Source organism: Tachysurus fulvidraco, chromosome 3 (assembly GCF_022655615.1).
Source record: "Tachysurus fulvidraco isolate hzauxx_2018 chromosome 3, HZAU_PFXX_2.0, whole genome shotgun sequence".
NCBI lineage: Eukaryota > Metazoa > Chordata > Actinopteri > Siluriformes > Bagridae > Tachysurus > Tachysurus fulvidraco.
This window is the reverse complement of record NC_062520.1, coordinates 15443140-15465578: the sequence shown is the minus strand read 5'-3', so window position 1 is coordinate 15465578 and position 22439 is coordinate 15443140. Positions and strand designations below refer to the sequence as shown.

Below are 22439 nucleotides of genomic sequence, written 5' to 3'. Positions count from 1 at the left end.
AAATAATATAATACAATGTACATCATTATAGTATCTGCAGTAAGTTCTTAGTTTCCTAGTACCTTTTTGTACTTTTGTATACAATTTGTATCTTAATATATAGATCAATGAAGATCAGTCATAATATTAAAACCACTGAGGTGAAGGTCAGGGTGGCAAGGTTGGTACCTGCGTAGGATCAGGCAGTGTGATGCTCTGGACAATGTTCTGCTGGGAAACATCTGGTCCTAGTATTCATGTGGATGTTTCATTGACATGTACCACCTACCTCAGCATTGTTACAGACCAAACACACCTTCATGGCAGCCGAATTCCAGTATTCTGGAATTCCAGAATTCCAATAGCAGTGGCCTCCTTCAGCAGGATATGGTTCTGGAATGGTTTGAGGGACAAACAAGTCTGATCAATGGAGGCCTTTAAATTTTGAACTTTTGGTTTTGATAACTGTTTAGTCTTTCTATTTTTGAACTTGAAATTAACCTATTACTGATCCATTTTTTTATTTTTTTTTTTTGTCTACTGCTACCTCAGATCGACCCTATTTAGCACAATGTCATCTGAAGGCAGGGATCCGTGGGACTTTCATTCAGAACACATCTAGCAATTTTGCATGTACACACTGACATTTTGGATAATGGTGACAATCAGGCTCTCAGTGTAATATAACATTATAATCAACACATATTCTATGTTAAAAGAAAAATAATTTGGGTGTCATGTCACAGCACATTTAAAATCCCAGCACCCACACTTATAAAATGGTTCCAGTGTCCCTGTAATCATGTCCTATCTCTGGGGATGTAATCACACTTCCATCATCATAGCATGGTTCATCATAGGAAGAGGAGAAGGACATCTGTGGCATCAGAGCAATCAACAATCTGTCATTGCTGACCAGATCAATCCCTGTGCTGAGACGTAACATATTAAACACACTTTTGGCTAACAAAAGTGTTTTAAGTTCATTATTTTTTCTGCAGGAAGTACGGGAATAGGATATGAGATAAAGGATAATTTTAGTTATTTAAAGGTCAGACAGAGTGAGTGAAATAAATTATATTCTGCATGTTGAACAGATGAGCCATTCAGGAGAAGTTAGAAACTGAAATATTTCAGAATGATACAAATATTTCAGCTTCATGTACGTATAGAGATAAAAACAAGAAAATTGAAAGAAAGAGGTTAATTGTGGATTAGAGCAATATGGATTAAAATAAGATGACAGAGACAGCATTGTGTCATCAGTGTGTATGTGTCGATTCATAAAGTGCAAATTTCTCCATATCACTGACAAGTCTAATCTATTTACAGGTTCAAAAACAACCTGGGACTAACTAATAAGCTGTGTACAGAACTAGGCATTGGAGAGGAATAGAGAAAGCACAGTGCATCAGTGTCCAAACACATTAGTGCTGGACAGTATGAATTATTAAATGGTTGTTAACCTAAGCTGCTGAGTATTAAAGAGAATGATCAACTCTAAATACAAGCTAAGAATACATAATCTCCCAATCTTTAAATCATCAGTGACTAAAAAATACCAACGCACACACTCCAGTATGCTATGTGCTATTCTATTATTACTTCTTGTACTATTAGTCAACACTTATATGGGATATAAGATAAGAAATAATTGGGAAAGACGCACAGACTGGAAGCAGTTTATTAAATTCCTTTGTTGCACTGAATCACTGAAATGCACCATCACATTAAATGTATTCTCAGACACTGATTCATAAACATTAACAGTATTCAGCTTCCTTTTCCTCCTGAGTAGTTCTCTGAGAAAAAAGAACAGAATTGTACATCGATTATATGCATGATATGTTTTACAATATCTCTCAATTTCATCCTAAAGCCCTCGATACCTTGTTTTTTTGTTACTGATCACACTCATGGCTGTATGCGCAAAGACACGCTTCACCGACATGATATGACAAACATTAGACTAGTCAAAGTGCCCAAGAGAACTGGATACGAAAACAAGTGCTGTTAGAAACAAACTGCAAAATAAAATGTTTCAGTGACAAAATGGCAATGTGAACCTTACACTGAAATGTTAAATGATAATCAAATCACCTTCGTTATGATCAAACACCCTTTTTTTATGTCACTTACATACACTTAAGCCTTTCTTTTGATCATTTCTTAAATAATTCTTTAAACCAAATGGAAAATTGACCTCCTTTGGCACTCAAATCACAGATGAATTAAGGAACATGATAAAATGACTTGCACATTAAACCATACATCTCAAGTGACTCAAAGTACAAGCAGCAGCGAGGTAAGAATAGACATTGCGGATACATTGGGGCCAGACAACAAAGCAATGCCTTGGTTTGAATTTCAAAAAAATCAATAATAAAGTGTAAAGCCTAATGGACTACAAGTTTTTAGGAAAGTAATTCAAGTTACAAGCTGTACACTGGGATTTTATTTCTATCTCATCTCTTTCTACTGAAACTGCAGTGTTTCTGCGTCTGCCACATACAATAATTGCGACAAGTTTGCCTGAACAAAAAACATTACTTGAGTTTACTTGAAACTTATATACAATGGAAGATTAAAGAGATGTTTTTTTGGTAAATAATCTTTAAAATGTGCAACTATATAATGTGGTGAAAGACAGACAGGAGACAGAGAGCAGGTCTTACTGGAATGGTTCTTATGGAGTTTTATACGACTCTCCAACTTTTATGGAAATAATCTAGTGCAACATAAATGGAAAAGCTGTTTCCATACCAAAATTGGATCATTTCCACAAAAAAGTAAGGGCTAATCGGAAGCCACCACACCAACACTCCAGCCTGCAGCAATAGCTCCTTGTCAGACTTAACATTTCACTTACAAATACATTTTACTGCACAATTTAAGAAAGTGTTAAAATGTATATAGGCAGTTTGCATAGAAAATAACCAACAAAGATTTTCATTATAATTGATTTTCAAGATGAATAAATTGAGCATCACATAATCTCACACAATTAAACATTAAAGTATTTAACCAAAAATTGTACTTAAGTGAAAGATAAAAAGGTTTTCTTCTTTTAAACCTACTCAGGCAGTAAAGCAAAATGCAAACAATCAGATTAAGTTAATGTTTTGTTATCATGTAAAAATGAAATTGTATTGCTTTTCAAAAGCTTTTAGAAGATGATTTTGGGAGCTACTTTTTTTGCCTGTAATCATCATTTATGTTTATCTTATTTATGCATTATTTATGCATTTATGTACAGTTAACATAAGAAAATTAGAAGAACTTCTCAACATCTCAACATGCTTTGAGCTCATGCCTTTTAAATAGCCTTTGCTTACTTCAGCATATTGAACGGTTTTTCTGAGGTATGGTATTTCTGGCGATTCTTGATTGTTTTGTTCTACATTAATGGCATTTGTTGGATTCTACACCAAAATGATAGGATGCTAAACTTAAATGATAATAAACTCAGATGTCTATCTGATTGATATGAAGCCTTCAGTCACTGGCAGATGGGGAGAAGAATAAACCTTTGTGATTTATAATGAAACCTTTGAAGGTTTAAATGAAAACTGAAGGAATAAAATGTTTTTGTGTAATGTAATTGTGAAATTGAATTAAGTATTATTATGCAAAGTATAAATATATAACAATACAAAAACTTAAATATAGTAACAATATATAGATACTCAAGTACACCATCTGGTCAAAAGTATGTGGACACCTGAACTTGATTGTTCCATTCTAATACCCTGGGTGTTAATATTCAGTTGGTGTTATAGATCATGCCAAAAGTGTTTAGTGGGGTTAAGGGTAGGGCTGTGTGCAGGCCACTCTAAATAATGCCAAATTAGGCCAGGTCAGGTGTAAAACGCCCTCTGACTCTAGTAAACATCCTTGGTATTATTGTAGACATTATATAATAAGATTAATATATGGATAATTATGGGTGAACAAATGCTAATGGTTGTGTGGAATTTATTAAACAATTACGTTGTCCTCAGCTGCAGTGACATTTCCCTTCCACAACCTGTAGGTGGTGACGGCACATAAGGAGGTAATGGGTAGATGATGTACATTAATGGCTTATTTGCCACATCCAAAAATAGTGAGCAGGATGATCATTTTGTCCTAATTGTGAACTGCTTTCTCTTAGCTTCATCAGCTTTACTTTCTCTACTTACACTTAATTTTGATAGATAATACAATATGTCACGACATCTTGGAGCAAAACTAACACTGTATATTTGAACACATGGCATGCTATTTATACTCCACTATAACCCCTGCTTGTTTGTCTCTTCTCAAGTGCACACATACATCCAGTACTGAATTTGAGGTGCAAGGTTGCTCAACATAATCCTTGCCTATTTCAAATCGAATAAAATTGAGTGCACACCATTGCTCATTTATCTTGTCTGGGTAAATAAGTTAATCTGTAATAGGGACTCCCATAGCAGAGCTCAAATGTATTTCTGCAAGAGAGTGCATCTGTCTCTCTCTCAGTTTAATATGATACAGACACCCCAGTGGTCACAAGAGTAACCTAAACGAATGATGAACCACAGTACAGTGCTCCACAAAAGTGGTGATTGAATTGGCTGTCTGTGGGAATGTTGACTAGGGTGACATCCTCATTTCTGCACCCCTGCTTCCTGGCCCGCTTAAATAATATACAGTATTTACATAATGCTGCAGTGTCAGCAGAGTAAGAGCATGCTTCCCTGTAACCCAATTCCACAGAAATATAAAGTAGTTATATAGTTTATATAGTTCCCATATACACAGCTCTGGGAGTGGGCTGTTTCAAGATATTTTAGTGAAACTTCTAAAGACCAGTGGAAAAAAATATTGTTTATTATTGTCTATTATTTGGTGTCCTCCATGTGACTTGACTTATAGAGGGGTGAGGGATATGACTATTGAATGTGCCACATTGATACAAATAGCTTTCGCGTTGTTGGGTTCTTCTTAACTTGGGATCTCTGTTGCTTCTTTTCTATGCTGCTCATTAGACCCTGGATATCTCGTTTTTACCTTGTGGGGAATTGCTCTGGTCCCCATGTGCTTAAAAAACATACAAACAATCAAACAAAAATGTTTATAACTTTTAATTTTTGAAAAAAGTTTTTATTTAAAGAAATATATAAGGGACAAAAGCTTTCAATTTGTTTACTGAGCAGGTTACGGTTAGATTTAAATGTAAGACATAGCATACATTATAATTAATTATCTTAATAATATGTGTGTGTGTGTGTGTGTGTGTGTGTGTGTGTGTGTGTGTGTGTGTGTGTGTGTGTGTGTGTGTGTGTGTGTGTGTGTGTGTGTGTGTGTGTGCATGATCCTTTTAGCATGATTAGAATTTTGAATCATATTGAACTATAAAGCATCAATACACTTACCTTAAATCGCTTTCATCAGGATTCCAGCTGTGAAAGTAGGTCATGCCAGGGGATATTTCAGGAGAAACTGTTCAACATTGGGTAAAATTAAATTACAATCAGAAATGTGAATGTATTACAGCTGTACTATCTCCAGTTGCTGTCCTGGCTATAGGGCATGACTGCATAATAGGTGGCCGAGTTCCTATTCAAACCAGCTGCAGATGCATTTTCAGGAAGCAGTATTCATTCTCCTGTGTATTCTGTTCTATAAAGATTAGCCCAAAGCCCGAGCACCTTTTGCCATGAGTAAAACATCTGAATGTTTCCTCACTTTTGGACTTGCTGCTTGAAAGCTTCTCAATAAATGTCTAATAAAGGAACCTGAACTATGATAGTGTACAGAGGCAAATGCTTGGCTGGGTGAAGAATCCATTGTCCATAAAGACATGCATGGAATCTAAAAACATTAGAGATGGCACCACATTATATTATTATTTTATGTTCAAGGCTTGTAGAGTACCTGATTGTTCTTTGGTTTATAATCCAGGCATTTCTATAATAACATTATTGTTGCTCTAGTTCCTAATTATCAAGGGATTTGGTCAAAAACAATCCAACTACAATACTAATGAATATTTTAAACTGCATAAGCTAGATACTCCCCAGAACAAAAAGGTTCTTCAGTGTTCCTTTTCTAATCTTCATAAAATGTTCATACTCAGATCACTCTCTGTCTAGATGTGACCTGCTGGCATCTTGACATAATACACGGTGGCATGTTAATATGTTTTGGGGAAGCATGACAACACAGTGCGTATTGTTATCGCCTAATAGCTCCAAGGTCCTCGATTTAATCCTGAGCTTGGATTACAGTTTGTGGTGTTTCCTCCTGCTTTTGATTTCCTTCCACATCCCAAACTGATGTTAGTTTGTTCATTATTAACAGCTTTACCCTGGTAAGGGTCAGTGAGAATCTGTAGCACTGGGGGCAAGGTAGGAATACAATGTGGATGGGACAACAGTCAATCATCTACAGGCAATTCTAATCATCTACATGCATCGGGAAAGCAGCAGAACCTGAAGGAAAGCAATGGGGTGAACATACAGAGAAATAGAGAAAACTTGGGGCTGATCAGAGACATATGAATGATTCATTATTAAAGTGGGTACATTTCGGCTTTCTAATAACATTGCATATAGGCCCCTGGACATCGTGTGTTTTGATGGATTGGCAAAGGTGTCCCACTTTTATAAGGCACCACTGGCCTATGTGGCAGAAATGCACTCCTTAAGAACGGTGTTTGATGTTTGCAGCAGTCTTGTGCAGACGGTGATAATAAATTCTCCAGCGCGCCACACGGAGGCGTTAATGGCCCACTTCATGGCGCACATACCGAGACGGCAGAAAGTCCGCTGGCGGAGAAACAGTCCGGGTTTGAACTGTTTATGCCGACGCCAGTCTTAACGCTTTCACTTGGTGCGACTCTGCGCTCAGCCTCTCTCTGAACCTCTTGGATCGATGGCCGGGAGTCTGCAGCCTACACATCTGCTCTACCGGACCTTCTCACATGATCTGCGTCTGTTTCCCGAACTGGACTAAAAAAAAAAAAAATGAAGGCGTGTGCGATTGTCCTGATTCTGGCCGTGCACATTCACGCCGACAGCGTAGAGGGACCCACAGGTAAAGTCCCGCTTGTGTACTGCGCACTTTGGAAAAGTTGCTCTTCTGCTTGCAGGTGAAGGAGCCTGAGCTCTACACCGGTCTTCGTTTAGTTACACAGTGCGTTGGGTTGTTTTCAACACTGTGCCGAACTTTTGGGGCAGAAGGAGATGAAGTCAGGGTGAAATCTTAGTGTAGAGTTGGGATTAGAAACCCGTGCGGATGTAGAATTCCTCGCGCTCGCTGTTTGTTGTTGATGTTTTAGTTGAGGTAAAACGAAGGTGATTGAGGAAGATGCACTTAATAAAATGTGTATATTAACGGCGATGTACAAGGCTGATACCAGTCTCTCTCTCTCTCTCTCTCTCTCTCTCTCTCTCTCTCTCTCTCTCTCTCTCTCTTTCTCTTTCTCTCTCTAAATGTAAAGTCCTTAGGCGAAAAACAGACTTTTTGATGTGCACATCCTCTTTTAATTCGCTCATTAGGTTTAACCAACTTGTTTATAATCTAGATTCGTATTATTATTTATGTATTGAGTAATAAATGGTTTGTGCGATTTGCTGTAGTGATTTTTTTAGTGACGCAGTTAAAACAAAATTATTTCCAAAAGGTGATGAACTTAGACTTTAAAATAGTTAAACAGTTAAAAATTTCCCTTATTGTTTCTCGCCTGTACATTTTCTATAGTGAAACCAACGACTCCCTGTGGTCCGTGTAAACCCGAATTGAGTCTGGTCCAGTACCGGACATTATTAGTGCGCTGGTGTGTGTGTGTGTGTGTGTGTGTGTGTGTATGTGTATGCGTGTGTGTGTGTCCGTGTGTGTATGCGTATGTGTGTCTGTGTGTGTATGTGTGTCTGTGTGTGTGTATGTGCGTGCGTGCGTGCGTGCGTGCGTGCGTGCGTGCGTGTGTGTGTGTGTGTGTGTGTGTGTGTGTGTGTGTGTGTGTGATGGTGCGCGTTTTCTCCAGCATCTCTATATGTAAGGTTTTGCTGCTCAGATGCGTTTAAACAGCTGTGGAATTGTGATGTAGTATCAAAATACTTTTTGGGTATTTCAAAATACTACAGATGTTACTGCAGCTTTGCTCATTTGACTGACGTTGACAACTGAGACGGGACACAACCGAGCAGTTGAGGGATGAAGGGACTTGTTCAAGGACAGCTTGGCAGTGCTGGGATTTGAGCTCATGAACGTACTATCAGTAGCCCAAAGCCCCTTAATCTGTGAGCTAGCAATCTCAGTTAACAGGCATTTTCCGATTTAGACACAGACTGGGTGAAAAGTGAACTAGCTTTTCATTAATCCTTAAAAGTAATTTGAATGATTGAATGACTAAATGAACGAACAAGTAAGCATTTCCTTCCCTGGAGTTTAACTTCTCCTAAAACCTAAAAAACCACAAATAAAATGTCTGCATGTTGTAAGATGTTTATATCACTCTTGCCTTACTCTACACCCGACCGTGCAATGCAGTTGTGTATATTAAATCTGCATATCATATTGATTATTCACATCAAATTCAGCTGAAAATTCACCCTATTTTTTCACTTCTTCTTTGGAACCACAAGCTCTGAGACACATATTATCCTTAGATACCGGAGTATAGAGATGTTTATGTGTTGACAATCAAACTCCTTCTGTTGAATACATTTACATTTACAGCATTTAGCAGACACCCTTATCCAGAGTGACTTACAACTGAGCAACTGAGGGTTAAGGGCCTTGCTCAGGGGCCCAGCAGTGGCAGCTTGGTGGACCTGGGGTTCGAACCCATGACCTTCCGATCAGTAGCCCAACACCTTAACCACTGAGCTACCACATCCCCGAATACATGACATCATCCAAGACGCACCGAGCATGACATTAAATACCACACACAAATTTGTGCTTTTTATCATGCTGTATGAAACAACTGGAAACAAGGACCTACACCGGAAACTGATGCTTGAGATTAATGAGTTCATTTGCATGTTAATGCATAATAGAGCAATGGGATTTCAATCTAGAGAACTAGAGAGGTTTTTGACTACTAGTGTTAATGCATTTTGCTGAACTCTAATTAGGCTCAAGGCCAGATGCAGGACCACTGCAAATGGATGTAAAGAGTGCACAAAAATCCCTGGATATTTTCTAAGAATGTGTTTACTTCATAGCTACATCAGGCTACATCAGTACAGAACTTTGTGTTCTCTCTCTAGAGAGAAGTGCTGAACAGCTCATAGCACTTTTCCCCACTCGGCCACAAAGCTTATGGTTGGACCCGCCTGAGCAACTTGACAAACAGTCATGATTCGTCTGAGGAAGTTATCGATTTTCAGTTAGCAAAATGGCTTCCATTTAGCAAGCTGTCAAACCTTGTTGGTGTGCGTGTGCGTGTCTGTTTCAGGGTGGGACATTTCCCATTGAATTCTGAACATCCTATCCCATTAACACCCAAATCCTCACTTTTGTTGCTTTGTTATGGTGTAATCCACGTGTATTGTATGGACTTGCTGTTTCTGTCTGGGTATTTTGTGTGGTCTGTTCTTCCATGATCTCAAATTATGCTGCTACAGTCATTTCTCCCTCTCGTCAACCTACTCTCATAAAAACTTCAGTATACTGATTAGTTTAATCTGACTGATAATATTTTTTAAGTTGCACTTAAGGTTTGCCTCTTAAGGGTGTCTGTTACATGCTAAAAATGGAAATGTAAACTAATCTATTCTTATTAGTTTCATGTTTGTATGTTACAGTGTAATGACTGCAATGTCCCTTTAACAATATCAATGAAAATTCTTTAGATATATAAAAAGGAAAAAAAACATATTGCCTTCCAAAGTTTTCATGATGGACAAGTTGATGTCTGTTTAAAATATAAAGGCAGCACTTTTTGCTCTAATAGGTATCCCACTAAAATGGTTTTACACAGCATTTTTCTGTATAATTTTAAATTCCAGATGGATTGCAAATTGCCCCACTCATCTTTTTTTCTTGTCTGAAGGACTTTTTTATTGGTCCACAATTCTCCTCACTGTGGCCAAAGCCGCTGTCATAATCCTCTTCATCCTGCAAGACAAAATCGTCTGGGTGAATGTAGGCTGTAATGAGAAGAATGAACCACATCATTAAGATGAATAATGTGAATTATGAAAATAATTAAAAACCATGAAGATAATTAAAAGCGTTTGGATGGAACGGTGAGGCGGTGCACGGGCCATGGAAGCGCTGCCTAAGATTTGCACCACATGGGGCATTTTTAATCTGCTTTTGTGACAGCATCATATAAACAAACACATTGTATCTGTGAAAGCCTATTGCAATTAGCTGCCTCTCACCTGTCAACAGTCTGAAACCTCCAGGGGGAAAAAAAGAGTCATTTTCTTTTTATAGTGAACAGTGTTTTAGAGAGTGAGCATTATGGACCTCAAGCTTGCACGATTATTGTTTCGATTCCTGCAGGCCTCTGCGTAAAAGCATTTATAAGTTATTAACTTTTAGTTCTATATAACTTTTAAAGTTTTAAAACAGTTAATTTTCTCCCTTAGGCAGGTGAACGTAATGTTATGTTATCCATCATCAGACTCACGTTATACTGTTGTCTCCAGAGGGGACTTAATTTAGTTGTATTGTTAAATCTTCAGTTTATTGATGTTGTATTTGTCATCGTGTGGTACGCTTTACAGGATCTGTTTTGTATACTCAAGGATCAAATTATGAAAATTCTTGAGGGAGCAGATGGATAGCTCAAGGACACCAAAGAAAACTGTTTGCATACTTCTTAAATTTGGGTGTCCCAATCCTCAGTAGGAACAACATGTACACCCACAGGCCATCTGTCCTCCTTAATACAAGGTCACATTTTTCAAATGGCACTGCAAGTGAAAATGTGACATCATGTGAATCGTTAAGGGATAAGTGTCTTATGAGTGTTTGCTCAGGAGGTTGCTTTTGCGCTTTCTACATGTAGGTGCATGTGTAGGAGATAAAGCTGCATATGAATGACCAAGTAGTGGTGGGATTTCCTTGATGAATGACATGTTGCCAACCCTGCCTAAACCTCTACACAGACAGCTTGACGCCGAGGAGTGGAGCAGGAGGGCATGGGCTGCCTTAGAAGCTAACACCAAAGGCAAAAAGATGTCACATGAGCGGAAGAACCATCTGTCAGACGTCACATGCGGCTTCTTGTGCTAATTGTAGAGTACCTTTAAAAAGAGTGATAAGTGTGGAATCTGCCTTTTATTGTTTCCTTTGAATTTCCTTGCACATGATGGGCTAAGATGACCTTACTTTTGTTCATCTTCTAGCATTCAGCCATACCTGCTGTTGCTGCCAGAGTAACAAATGAGCAATCCCAGAAAGTTTGAGAGCAGCAGCTGAGAAAGGCTGCACTAGAACATCTGAAGGAGTCTGTCTCATGCCGACAGTGTTTTCTTTGGACTGCTTTTGGGGGGGGAACGGGGACAGCCAAAGGGCTGTTTTTTCTTTTTTTCAAACTGCAGTTTAACACTTACTCACCTCTGATGGGAAAGGAGTGAAAATTACGAGTGACCGGGACGTGGCCTTCCTTTATTGTCTGTGGAATGATTGGATAATTCCTCAGTGATTTATTGATGGTTTTGAAAAGCAGTTGCATTTTGAGAGGCCCTTATGGAAAACTGTTTCACAGGGCTGCACGAAAGGAATGAAGGCTGCTGCTTGGATGAAGACATTTAATTTTTTTCTTTTTTTGCTCACGCTAGACCAGCATGACATTTGGAGTGTTTAGCCTGCTCTGAAAGCCTGAAAGCCCAGCGCACTTTGTTATAGCAAGAGAGCTGAGGTGGACTGGGCTGTGTACACTGACTCTTTTCTCAGCTCAGATCAATGTTAATGTGCAGTGCCGTGGAGCTGTACCGTTTCCCTGCTGTGTTCAAAGAGCTGCTTTAAATCAAACATTACCATTTGTACTTTAGAAATTGGACGCCTCTCCATTATTTATGATTTGTATGCCGCTTGCCACAGGTCTGCTGTGTTTTTTGTGTGGGTTATTTTCCATTCCTGTTGTTAAGCTTGGCTTTCATAGAGGAAAGGACACACCTAAACACAATTTGGATGATTTGATTAGTCTTTGTGAAATGCTGAAGGAATCTGTATGATAGAAAAGGACAGTAGACATTGAAATAAATTCAAATGAATGTTTGCAAAGTAGGTCTGGTCTAAATGATCACTTGGCTGTATTATTCCCTTTATTTAACTCACTACAATATTTGACTGTACTTTATTTTCCAAAGCAACATTCATAAAAAATATGACCTAAGGACAGAAATGCTGGTTGCTTCTTCTGGTGAAACTCTGTCATCTGCCTCTTCATTTATATTCATTTATTAACTAACTCCTGTATATCTGCTGTAAGATGTTTTTACTGACTGGTTTCACATGATGTCTTGTTCACTATGCTCTTTGTTATCTGCCTTTTCTCTCATTTCCACTGTCCTAAAAGTGATTTGTTAAACTAATAAGAAAAGATGCCAATGTTTTCCTTTATTTAAATGTAGTTGACCTTTTTTTCTGCCTTCTCTTGCTTGCAGTCCCAAATTCAACTTTACTAAATCAACAGTGTAAATCTAAAGTAGAGCAAGAAGATCAATACTGTTTTAATAACCTAAAATAAGGAGTAAAGAGTCACACCCAAGGGAACAAACACAGCCTTGTTAATCTTGTAGAAAGAACAGTTTATAGAAAAAAAAAAGATGGCTGACTCAAAGCATAACAGCTTGTAGTAGAATACAGATTTGATCAAAATCAACAAAAGCAAGATGGAAATCTGATGCCAATCATTTAATTTTGAGACACACAACATGGTAATTTGGTAGAATTATAATATTGTATACACATATACACGTTTACATTATATACACATAGCTACATACGTTTACGCAGTCAAGTAAGTTTTTTGTGTTTCTCTATTGTTTTCACAGCAAAGTTCTTTAACAGTTTTCGGAAAAACTATTGTTTAACATGTAATGGAAATATACTGTAGCTCTAGACAAATACGTAGCTTTAGGAGTGTCAGTATCCTGGTATATAATGGTTACTGGTATACCTTGGCTGTTGTTGCTGGTATGAGTGCCAGTAGAGATACTAGTTCTGTGCCTCATGTCTGAATTGTGGTTAGGACAGCGGATCATTTCTTTCATGCTACTTCTGCCATTGCTCCTAGCCTGGTCTTTCATGTGGACAGCATATCATTTCACAAACAAGTATGATAGTCAGGAGGACCTTCTGTGAACTCTGGGAAGAAAATTGCTGTAAGAAAATCCTTTCAGGGTTATGAGATAATTGTAAATGATATGCTTTGTTGTATTGCGGTCTCCTCAATGGGAACCAGGGTTGGGTAAAAGAACAGAGCTTCTCAAAGTGTACAGACAAGTATACAGCTTTTAAAAAGAAAAAAGTAAGCATGGTTTTAATTGATTTTGTTTTTAAAAGCTTGTAAATACACTTTTGTTTATAAAAGGTCATAAGGTATATCCATTGTGCCTGATTTACCTACAAAGCGTATAGTGTTTCATATTTGTGCAGTTATGCATGGTTAAGTTCATTCCTTTTTATAATTAAGTACCAGAATCTGGTGAGGAACAAGCATTATTCTCTTGATATGTATCCTGTTTCATATACAGAATATAGCACAGACATTTTTCCCTCTAGAGCGAACTCATCCTGGTCCATGACTCAGTAAATTCAGATGTAATTTTCTTTAAACATATTGTATGATTATATGAGTTAGATAAATCTACACCAAAGAATGACTTGGGCAGGAAAGGCCTATCTATCAGGATTTCTTTGATGCACTGTGCAGTGTACTGTACCTGAGCCTCTCTCTGGTTGGGTTGTGTATAACTGTTATGTGTGCTCACATAAAGTTCAATTTATGACTGAATGAATTTGCCAACCTGCATCACCCTGACCTTTCAGATCTTGTTTTATAGCTACGCAAAATGGAAAAAGGTCTATATGGAGTCAGGGGTTAGCATTGTCTATGTAGGTGTGTAGCAGGGATCTCAAGAGAGTGACTGTGTGTGTGTGTGTGTGTGTGTGTGTGTGTGTGCCTTGTAATGGATAGAAGAGTACAGAAATCATACAGGTGAACTCACTGGCCATGGATATATCAGATATGTTGTACTGATGGTCCTTGGAGGCCCAGGGGAATAGCATATGTCTGGGCTGCCCACCCTGCCAACGACAGGGCGGAGGATTTACAGCATTCCTGGCCTCATCTTCTACAGCTCTGTGGCCTCATAGTCTGCCCCTTACTGCCCTAAGCCCTAAGCAGAGATTAATGTCATATTGATCCCCACACCCTGGTGAGTCCATTCCAGTAAGATTTCATCAAACCTATGTCCTCTTTGAGCAATGCCTCCTTGATATAAGAGTGACAATACAGGGCATCTGAGAAGGTCAGCTTTAATACCACAGTCAACTGTGAGAAACAGTCAAGACACGTTACACTTGCACTGGCAAAATACACTTCTTCAAACCCCTCCCCCCCCCCCCCAAAAAAAAAATCAAGACTAAGCAGGGTTATTTAGAATGAAACAATATTGCATAAGTACAGATTTATATAGCATATTCATATTCATTAATTCATCTTCACTATCTGGATACAGATCCCGTCCCAGGAACACTGTGAATGAACGCTCAGTTGCCATTCTAGCACAGGTCACAAGCATTCACATGCTCATTCACACCTAGAGGCGATATAGCATAGCTAATCCATACACTGGCATGTTTTTTGACAGTGGGAGTAAACCTGGAGGATGCCCACAGGAACAAGCAAAGAAACTCGACAGAGACAGTAAGACTGAGCTTAGGAGGACACCAGGAACTCTGGTTTTATTTGTATATTAATGAAATGTTCATTTTACAGGCACTTTTCAGAGATGCCTTGCCCAACCTCTTTGAAACCTTTCAATCCAAATTCTCCAAAGGGAAATTGATTGGGTAGGGTGAATAGGCAGGCAGCTCTGTAGGCAGCACTGCTCTGAAAATAGCTTTGAGCTGTCTTTGCGGTCAGTAGATTAAACCCACCCCTATCAAAAAAAAAAAAAGGAATAAATAGTTTTTAGACAGTTTTACAGTTTGCAACATCTCATTGTCAACACAGTGACATACATTGAAATTAATTTTATTCAATTTACATTTAATTGTGAAATTTTTGTGTCATTTCTTTTTCAAGAATTTAGAAATCTGGGCCTCCATCCCTGTAGCTTATCCCCTGGGATGGATCTGCATGGTAACCAAGTGACAGCACTTTCAGCTTTCAGCACTTTCAACAGCATTGTCAGAACACAAGCCATTCTTTTATTTTGTGAAGCTCAGACGCCCACATACCAGTTTGTCAAAGAATTTTTTTTTTTACTTCTCTCTTCTTTTACAAGAAACAATAACATAAGTCATAAGGTATGAATTTACTGTGAATATTTGTAAGACAGGATCTGGTTCAAACATGTATGACTAGATCACATTACATCCAATGACTCTCATTATTTAGTTGAAAGTTTTAGCTACACTTTGGCACTACACGTTTCTGGAGTGAGTTAGGAATGTCACACATCAGCTCACAAAAGAAGATTTAAAGGCTCAATAATAAAAATGACTTGGGACAGAGCGGTTGTGTAAAACCATGCAATCAGCTTTAATGGACATCAGGGGAATAAACCGAATGAATGTACAATTTGGGAAGTTTAACATATCACAATAAAATCCTTAGAGGATGCATGGGGTGGTGTGGTGTGAATATACTTATCTGGAAATCATCTGAGTGCTAGTTTACAGGTCCACCTGAGTCATTCTCACCCCCTGAAGCCCAGACGGGAGTCTGGAGCTGTTCCAAAGCTTCCAGCTCTCTCTTAATACAGCAGATGAGCCGTCTCCTACTCCAAAGCCCCAGCAGCTCATACTCCTTCATCAGCATGGAAAACAGTCACCTTCTCTACAAACAGAAAATGGGACTTCAAGACAGATGCTCTGGGTTTTACTTCTCACCTCATCATTTGTAAAGGCTGCTCACACATGGTTTATTTTTAGCCCATTTTGCTGCTAGCGTCTCTGTAGCTCTGGGTCTGCTGATATATTCTGCATATCAGAGCATTGTTAAAATACCATTGGAGACTTCACTGTGCCTCTGGGGAGCTTAAAGATTTCTCTGTTAACAGATGACAGTAAGAAAAGTTCAGCACAGGTCATTTCCAGTGATTCCAGCACAGCGTTCACCAAACTTTCAAAGTTAGTTCCAACACAAATCTCTTATGCTTGATTCAAATGATAGTCTGTTTGGTTAGATCTGATATTCTTTATAAGAGAAATCACCATGAGCAGCCTCTTGGTTCTGAAACCACGTGCTTGCGTCAGCTGTCTGGATTTGTTGGACACAATGATACAAAAAACACTTCATGAGCCATAATGGCTTCTCCAGTGCTTTTCTCCTCACATCAAATAAACGCTTGTGCGTTTTTTCTTTCCATGTCACTGGATATACAGAATGGTAAGCTAAGCTAGCTGCTTCCCATGGGCATCATTAGGCAAATGTCCTCTTGGCGGCTGCGCATCATTCTACCCATTATCACGTCGCTTTCATTAAGACATTATGAGCAAGTGAGGGAGCCAGAGGTGTGTAGAGCTACTCTCAGCCTCATACCTCATTAAATGAATTATAGCAACCTGTTTCAACAGCCTATTTCAACTTTACGGATTCCCACACGTAGCTTGAATTTTACTGTTTCTTTTCCTGCTTCTTTTCCATCCCTCCTTTTTTTAGCTTTCATGTCAGATGAATAAGACTAATCTGCCTGTTGCTTGCAGCCCTATAATCTACAGTAATATAATCCTTGGCATCATTCTCTTGTATCTTCACTCGCCCCTTTCTTCTCGCTTCTCTTTCTCTCTCTAACTGTGTGTGGGTGACTTTGGTCTGGAATGACAGCTGCTCCTGACAGGTTATGGCATGACTGCGCCAGGTGTCAGCTGGGAGTATGTTGCTCCAGCACACCTCTTCTTCACACCTGCCTGTTCTACCTGAGCTGCTCCCTCTGTCAACTGTGTGAGGAGAGCGGAGTGACCACCTTCTCTCTGCACCCGTTGGGATCTTTCTCTCAAAAGGGACTTTCATGTAGATTTGGTACTCCTGTGTGTTCATATACATAACGTAAAACCTTACCACTATGTCTTAAGCACTGCTTTAATTACTGTATATGAAGGAAGAAGAGGAGATTTGCCTCTAATCATCTGTAACCTGGACTCCATTGCGAGTTGAGGTGTTGGAGGAGACTCACTTTGAATGAGCAACAATGTCTTATCTTGTAATAAAAAAGCAATTTCCTTGTTGGTTGCACAGACATAGACAACTTGGGCCATAGGTGAAGAATTTGAGTCTCCCCTTAAAGCATATTTGCTCAGTACAGTATGTGTGCTGTTTAGATCATTTAATATAAGTTTATTATGTTGTGTTGTGAGATATCCTCTGATGCAGAAAATAAAAGATTCCACTTATACCATTCTGCCCCTAGTATATCCATCACATATGACCTGTAGGAAGTCCATTATTGAATCATCTACCATATTTAGGCCGGCACTTTATCTCCACAGACACAGATTATATGCTGGGGTTGTGCTTGAAATCCAGTATTCCTCATCATTCTCTTGCTCTTTGACTCCTAATACCTCTTTACTCCTACACTTAATTCAGCGCATGCTCGTGTTAGTGATCTCTCCCACATGCCTTCCAAATGACATCGATGGAAAGACCGCCAGCACTCGCTTGGCGCACCGAGAAGACGTTGACCAACAAATCAAAACCTGACATGAAGGATTAGATGTGTTGGGTCTGACTTACATAAATCCAATAATTGAATGACTTAGTTGATTGTGCATTGCACAGGCTCAGGTGTTGGCAGACAGAGAGCAGCAGGCTATTGATCTGAATACTACAGCTTGTCAGAAAGAGCTTATTGCTTCCTTCAGAGTTTCACTCCCTTGATTCCTAGGTCCCAGTAGGTCTCCCATCCCTTTTTAACCATCTGTGCAAATCAGCTGGAGAGACTGTTTCTTTCCTGTTGTGTTATTTTAGCTCTCTTTCTTTATTCCCTTTATTTCTGCTCTTTTTTGCTTTTCTGCTAGTGTCCTTCATGCTCCTAGGGCTGCAACCATGTAAATATCTCTGATAAAACTGACAAATTTGAGAATTATAATAATTTGCAAATAGTAAGGGAGTCATGGTGTGGAGTCATGGGGCTTAAATGCTGCTATGTCCTTGGTTTGATCGTGTCTGTGTGGCTTTTCCTTTGGGTTCTTCTGTTTTCTCTCACCGCCCAATAAAATGTTGGTAAGTGTTGGTTATACAGTCTGCTGTAGAGTTATTTGTTTGAATAGTGATTAAGGATATGTTTTAGGCATTTTATTTAGATATAACAAGGTGATGTCCCACAAAAGAACTCGAATGTCATCAGTATTCTACTGCTGCTTTTCTTTTATTAAATCAGTAAAATAAATTAAGCCTTGAGTGTTAGTTATCCTTACAGATTATTCAAATATTCAGGCCATTATTCATAAACCCAGATAATCGATTGTTGCAGCTGGAATTCTCCACCACTCTGCTGCTGTCAGCACACGATATTTGGCGTACCTCCATAATGCATATGCATTCTGAGAGAACCTCTCTTTCTTTCCCTCTGGATCTGGGAAGCACTCAGCTCTAATCAGGATGAGGACTGGTTACACAATCCTGGATTTTTCCCCCTTTATCTCTCTACCGGCAGTAACACATCAAGCCTCAGAGAGTCTCCCTCTTCAGTCTTCTTTTACAGAAGAGACATGTGTAAACTCTGCCTTTCGGCACTTTAGATCAGTGGCTGCTCAGATTCGGTCTCTTAAGAATCGAGGTTGATTTCTTCCTCCAAATTTATTATATTATGTAGCATGTGTTTGTCTCTGCATTTTTACCCAGCAGTGTGAAAGGATGAATGAGCATAAAGTAGGTCTGCAGCTACAGGGAGGCTTACAAATGGTTGATCCGAGTTCCAGGTAAAAAAGAACAATGTCAGTGTAATGCAAAACCTAAAAAAATTATTTTATTATTAAAATGGAATTTGTCTTCCCATCAAGTGTAGATGCTCTATTCTGTTTTAAGCATTTGTTTAGTTAGCAAGAATTAGTTTGTGCAGGGAATTAGTTATTAGATAGCATAGTGACCTGCTATCTTAGAGTTAGCATAATAACTTTAATAGCTAGTTAGCATAATAAAGTTGTCGTGTGTTGTTTGAAAAATTGTCAAGGGATAGAAGCTAGTAAAATCATTGAAATATACCCAAAATAATACATTTTTAGACCTTCATGCCCCTATGTAGTTAGGTCTGTGTAGTTAAATGTGTGGATAGTACAGCAATCATGTTGTAAGTAAAACTTCACCACTAGAAAGTCTCTGTGACAGAATGCCTGTTACCAGCTACCCTCTTAACACAAATTCCATGCTATGCCACTTTTGTGAAAACAAAAAAGATTTTTTTTTATGCCATAAGGGGTTGTGAAGTGCAAAAGCTCAAGTGTGGCTCTTTATTCTTGCTATTTCCCACGGCAGATCTGGAGAAAAGCCAGTCGTTCTTATTCCTCTGCCTGGCGTTGAGGCAACGGCTTATTCACGGCTCACGCTAACAAAATGTGCTACGCCCTGGCAGGCCTCGCTCAGCACAATTTTCAGCGATGATTAAAAGATGTATATTTTGTTGACTTTTTGTAGGCATCTGTAGAGCCCAATCAGGGAGGAGCTGCAATTGCTAAATGGTCAATTGTGAAAGATTACAACAAACTTGTGAACCCTCTGTAATCTGCAAAACAGCAGAATGGGCAAAATCTGTTATGTTAAGACGTTGTATGCTGCAGTGGCTTATCTTTTTGTTATGCACTGTCCATTAGTTGAGCATCCTAATGGATAATTAAGAATGGACTTAAGCCAGAATTAATTGTGAAATAATTAGATGATTATTGAGAAGCAGAAGGATAACACATTCCTGAAAGCTTGCTATTTGTATTTGTAGATGCACGTATGTGGTATTACTGGACATTACAACAGAGCATAATGAAGCTTTGTGGCGTGAGCGCAGAAGCTTTAAGAAATGAGCTCATGTTCTCCAGCAACATTTGTTTTCTTTATAATCATCTAGGCTTCTTTCCTTATTTATTTGACTGTAAATGTCATTTAGTTGAACTGAGCTATATGTACAGATTATTGTTTTATACACCGGTTCACACACGCTTTAGTGTATTTAAGTATTTATATCCTTATTAATATGTGAATTGAGCTGAGACTGAGCTGAGACTTTGCATGGTGATGGAGCTCTAGGGTGTCTGGATTTCCTTGTTGAGAAAACTGAAAAAAGTTGAACTTGACGTCAGAATTTCTCTTTCCTCTTTTCTCAAGGTTTTTTTTTTCCTCTTTCACAGTGACAGTCCCGAGGTCAAACTCAGACACTCTGTCTTAGCTGAGCTCTTTGTTCCCCTGTCATGTATCCTTTTAGAAAACACAGTTGCCAAGGTCAGCAGTGCTCAAGCTTATAAATGTCCCCTATCCTCTCTGCAGTTGTTCTGGTTTATAAAACTAGTGTAACATAATAGCCATGACCAGTGTGCAGTATATATTACTTTTCCACTGGAATACCTGTGTGGTTGACTACCAGTGTCAAGCATTATTTCACAATTTAAAATCCAAATATATAAAGTATTATTTTATTTTATAATGGGGAATATATTAAACTGAACAAAGTCTCATTTCTAAGTTCTAAAATTTTTTAAAAATTTTTTTAAATATGTAAAAAAGATAAAAAAACAACAACTTGATTTTAAATGTTGCAGCTGATACCAAGAATAAATACATGTGTGTATAAATACAATAATATCATGTGTGAAGTAAAATGAAGGAAAAAATGTGTAAATGAGTTTTCTTTTTAAGTGTACTTATTCTTAATAACTCTGACACTGATTACATAACCACATGCAATGAACAACTATAGACATGGTCATGCATTCTATTAATCATAAATAATGAAATCTTTTTTTCAATGCTCTGGTGAATTGCTTTATATATATATAAAGCAATTCAATATATATATATATATATATTTTTTCAATTCCTATGTCTACCAAGCTGCCACTGCTGAGCCCCTGAGCAAGGCCCTTAACCCTCAATTGCTCAGTAAAAATGAGATAAAATGTAAGTCGCTCTGGATAAGGGCATCTGCTAAATGCTGTAAATTTATATGCACATGTATTAGTAACTCTAGATATATCAATATTGCATGAAATATTATATATATTTTTTGGATATATATAATATATCGATATTGCATGAAATATCATATATATTTTTTGGATATATACCTTTATATACCTTTTGGATTGTTCAAAGTCACTGAATGGTAGAGCAGGTTGTACTATCCACTCAATAAATGCTAATGAGTGAGAGAAAATATTTTTTAAACACATCAATTCACTAAATCAGGTTAGAAAGTTTGCTTACACCTCCAGGGTTGGAGGTTTGATTCCTGCATCTAATGTGTGTTGAGTTTGCATGTTTTCCCTTTTTTCTCAGGGTATGCTGGTTTGCTTCCCAGTCCAAAACATGTGTTGTAAGCTGATTGGTATCTCTGAATTGTCCATAGTGTGTGAATGGGTGTGTGGCTGTGCCTTGTGATAAACTGGCGTTTTGTAACACAGCCTTGTGCCCAGAGTCTGCTGATATTGGCTCCATGTTCCCTACAACCCAGTAGGATACGTGGTGTGGAGAATGGATGGATGGAGTTCAGTATATCAGGGCCATCTTAGTGTTTTTTATAAGCAACCATGATTTATTTCAGCAGACTGTCCTCTTTGCTGGTGATGGCTGGATGTTGTCATGTGGACGTACTGTTACTTCAGCTAAGCTGGTTGGTAATGCAACAGTTTGTTGGTTTTAAAATTTCTAGCAGCAAATAAACTAGAAATTAGCTTTCAAGAGTTAAGGAAAAGAAAATATTCTACCAGCTTATTTCTCTCATTCATTTTGTACTGCTGCTTTGCCACTCCCCTTCAGTGTTTTCTCTTTCTCTCTGCCTTTCCCTGATCCCCAGCTGTGTTCAAACCACATTCAAATTAGAAATGAGGCATGCTAATTTCAGGGGGAAAAATTATTTATAGTAAAAAAAAATTTTGTCTTTATTGGATGGATTTTTCTGCATAGGAGCGGTTGTGAAATATCTTTACACAGCGTTAAAATATCACCTTGTATAGAAAAAAACCCCAACATTATCAGTTTTGATTGTGTAATTAGGTCTTAACTTGTATTTAACCTTTTCTTGTAGTACACTGGTGAGCCATTCAGGCTGTGGAATTGAATTATTTCGGAAATTATTTTTGACCTTTTCAAT

At 38.3% G+C, this 22439-nt stretch overlaps 1 protein-coding gene across 11 annotated transcripts in view; it reads left to right on the top strand.

Annotated features, from left to right (window-relative positions):
* Positions 1–6457: 6457 nt before the first annotated feature.
* Positions 6458–22439, top strand: part of ptprub (protein tyrosine phosphatase receptor type Ub) — a 193237-nt gene continuing 177255 nt past the window's right edge. For 3 of the 11 annotated variants that reach the window (XR_007140115.1, XM_047811097.1, XM_047811096.1), the window contains exon 1: positions 6725–7041. Coding sequence is in view for 10 of the 11 variants with exons in the window: in XM_047811097.1 (XP_047667053.1) it covers positions 6972–7041 (70 nt within the window). In the remaining variant the exon portion in view is untranslated. Of the gene's footprint in view, positions 7042–22439 lie in introns of all 11 variants that reach the window. The other 8 variants (XM_047811103.1, XM_047811101.1, XM_047811098.1 and 5 more) reach the window with 7 other exon arrangements.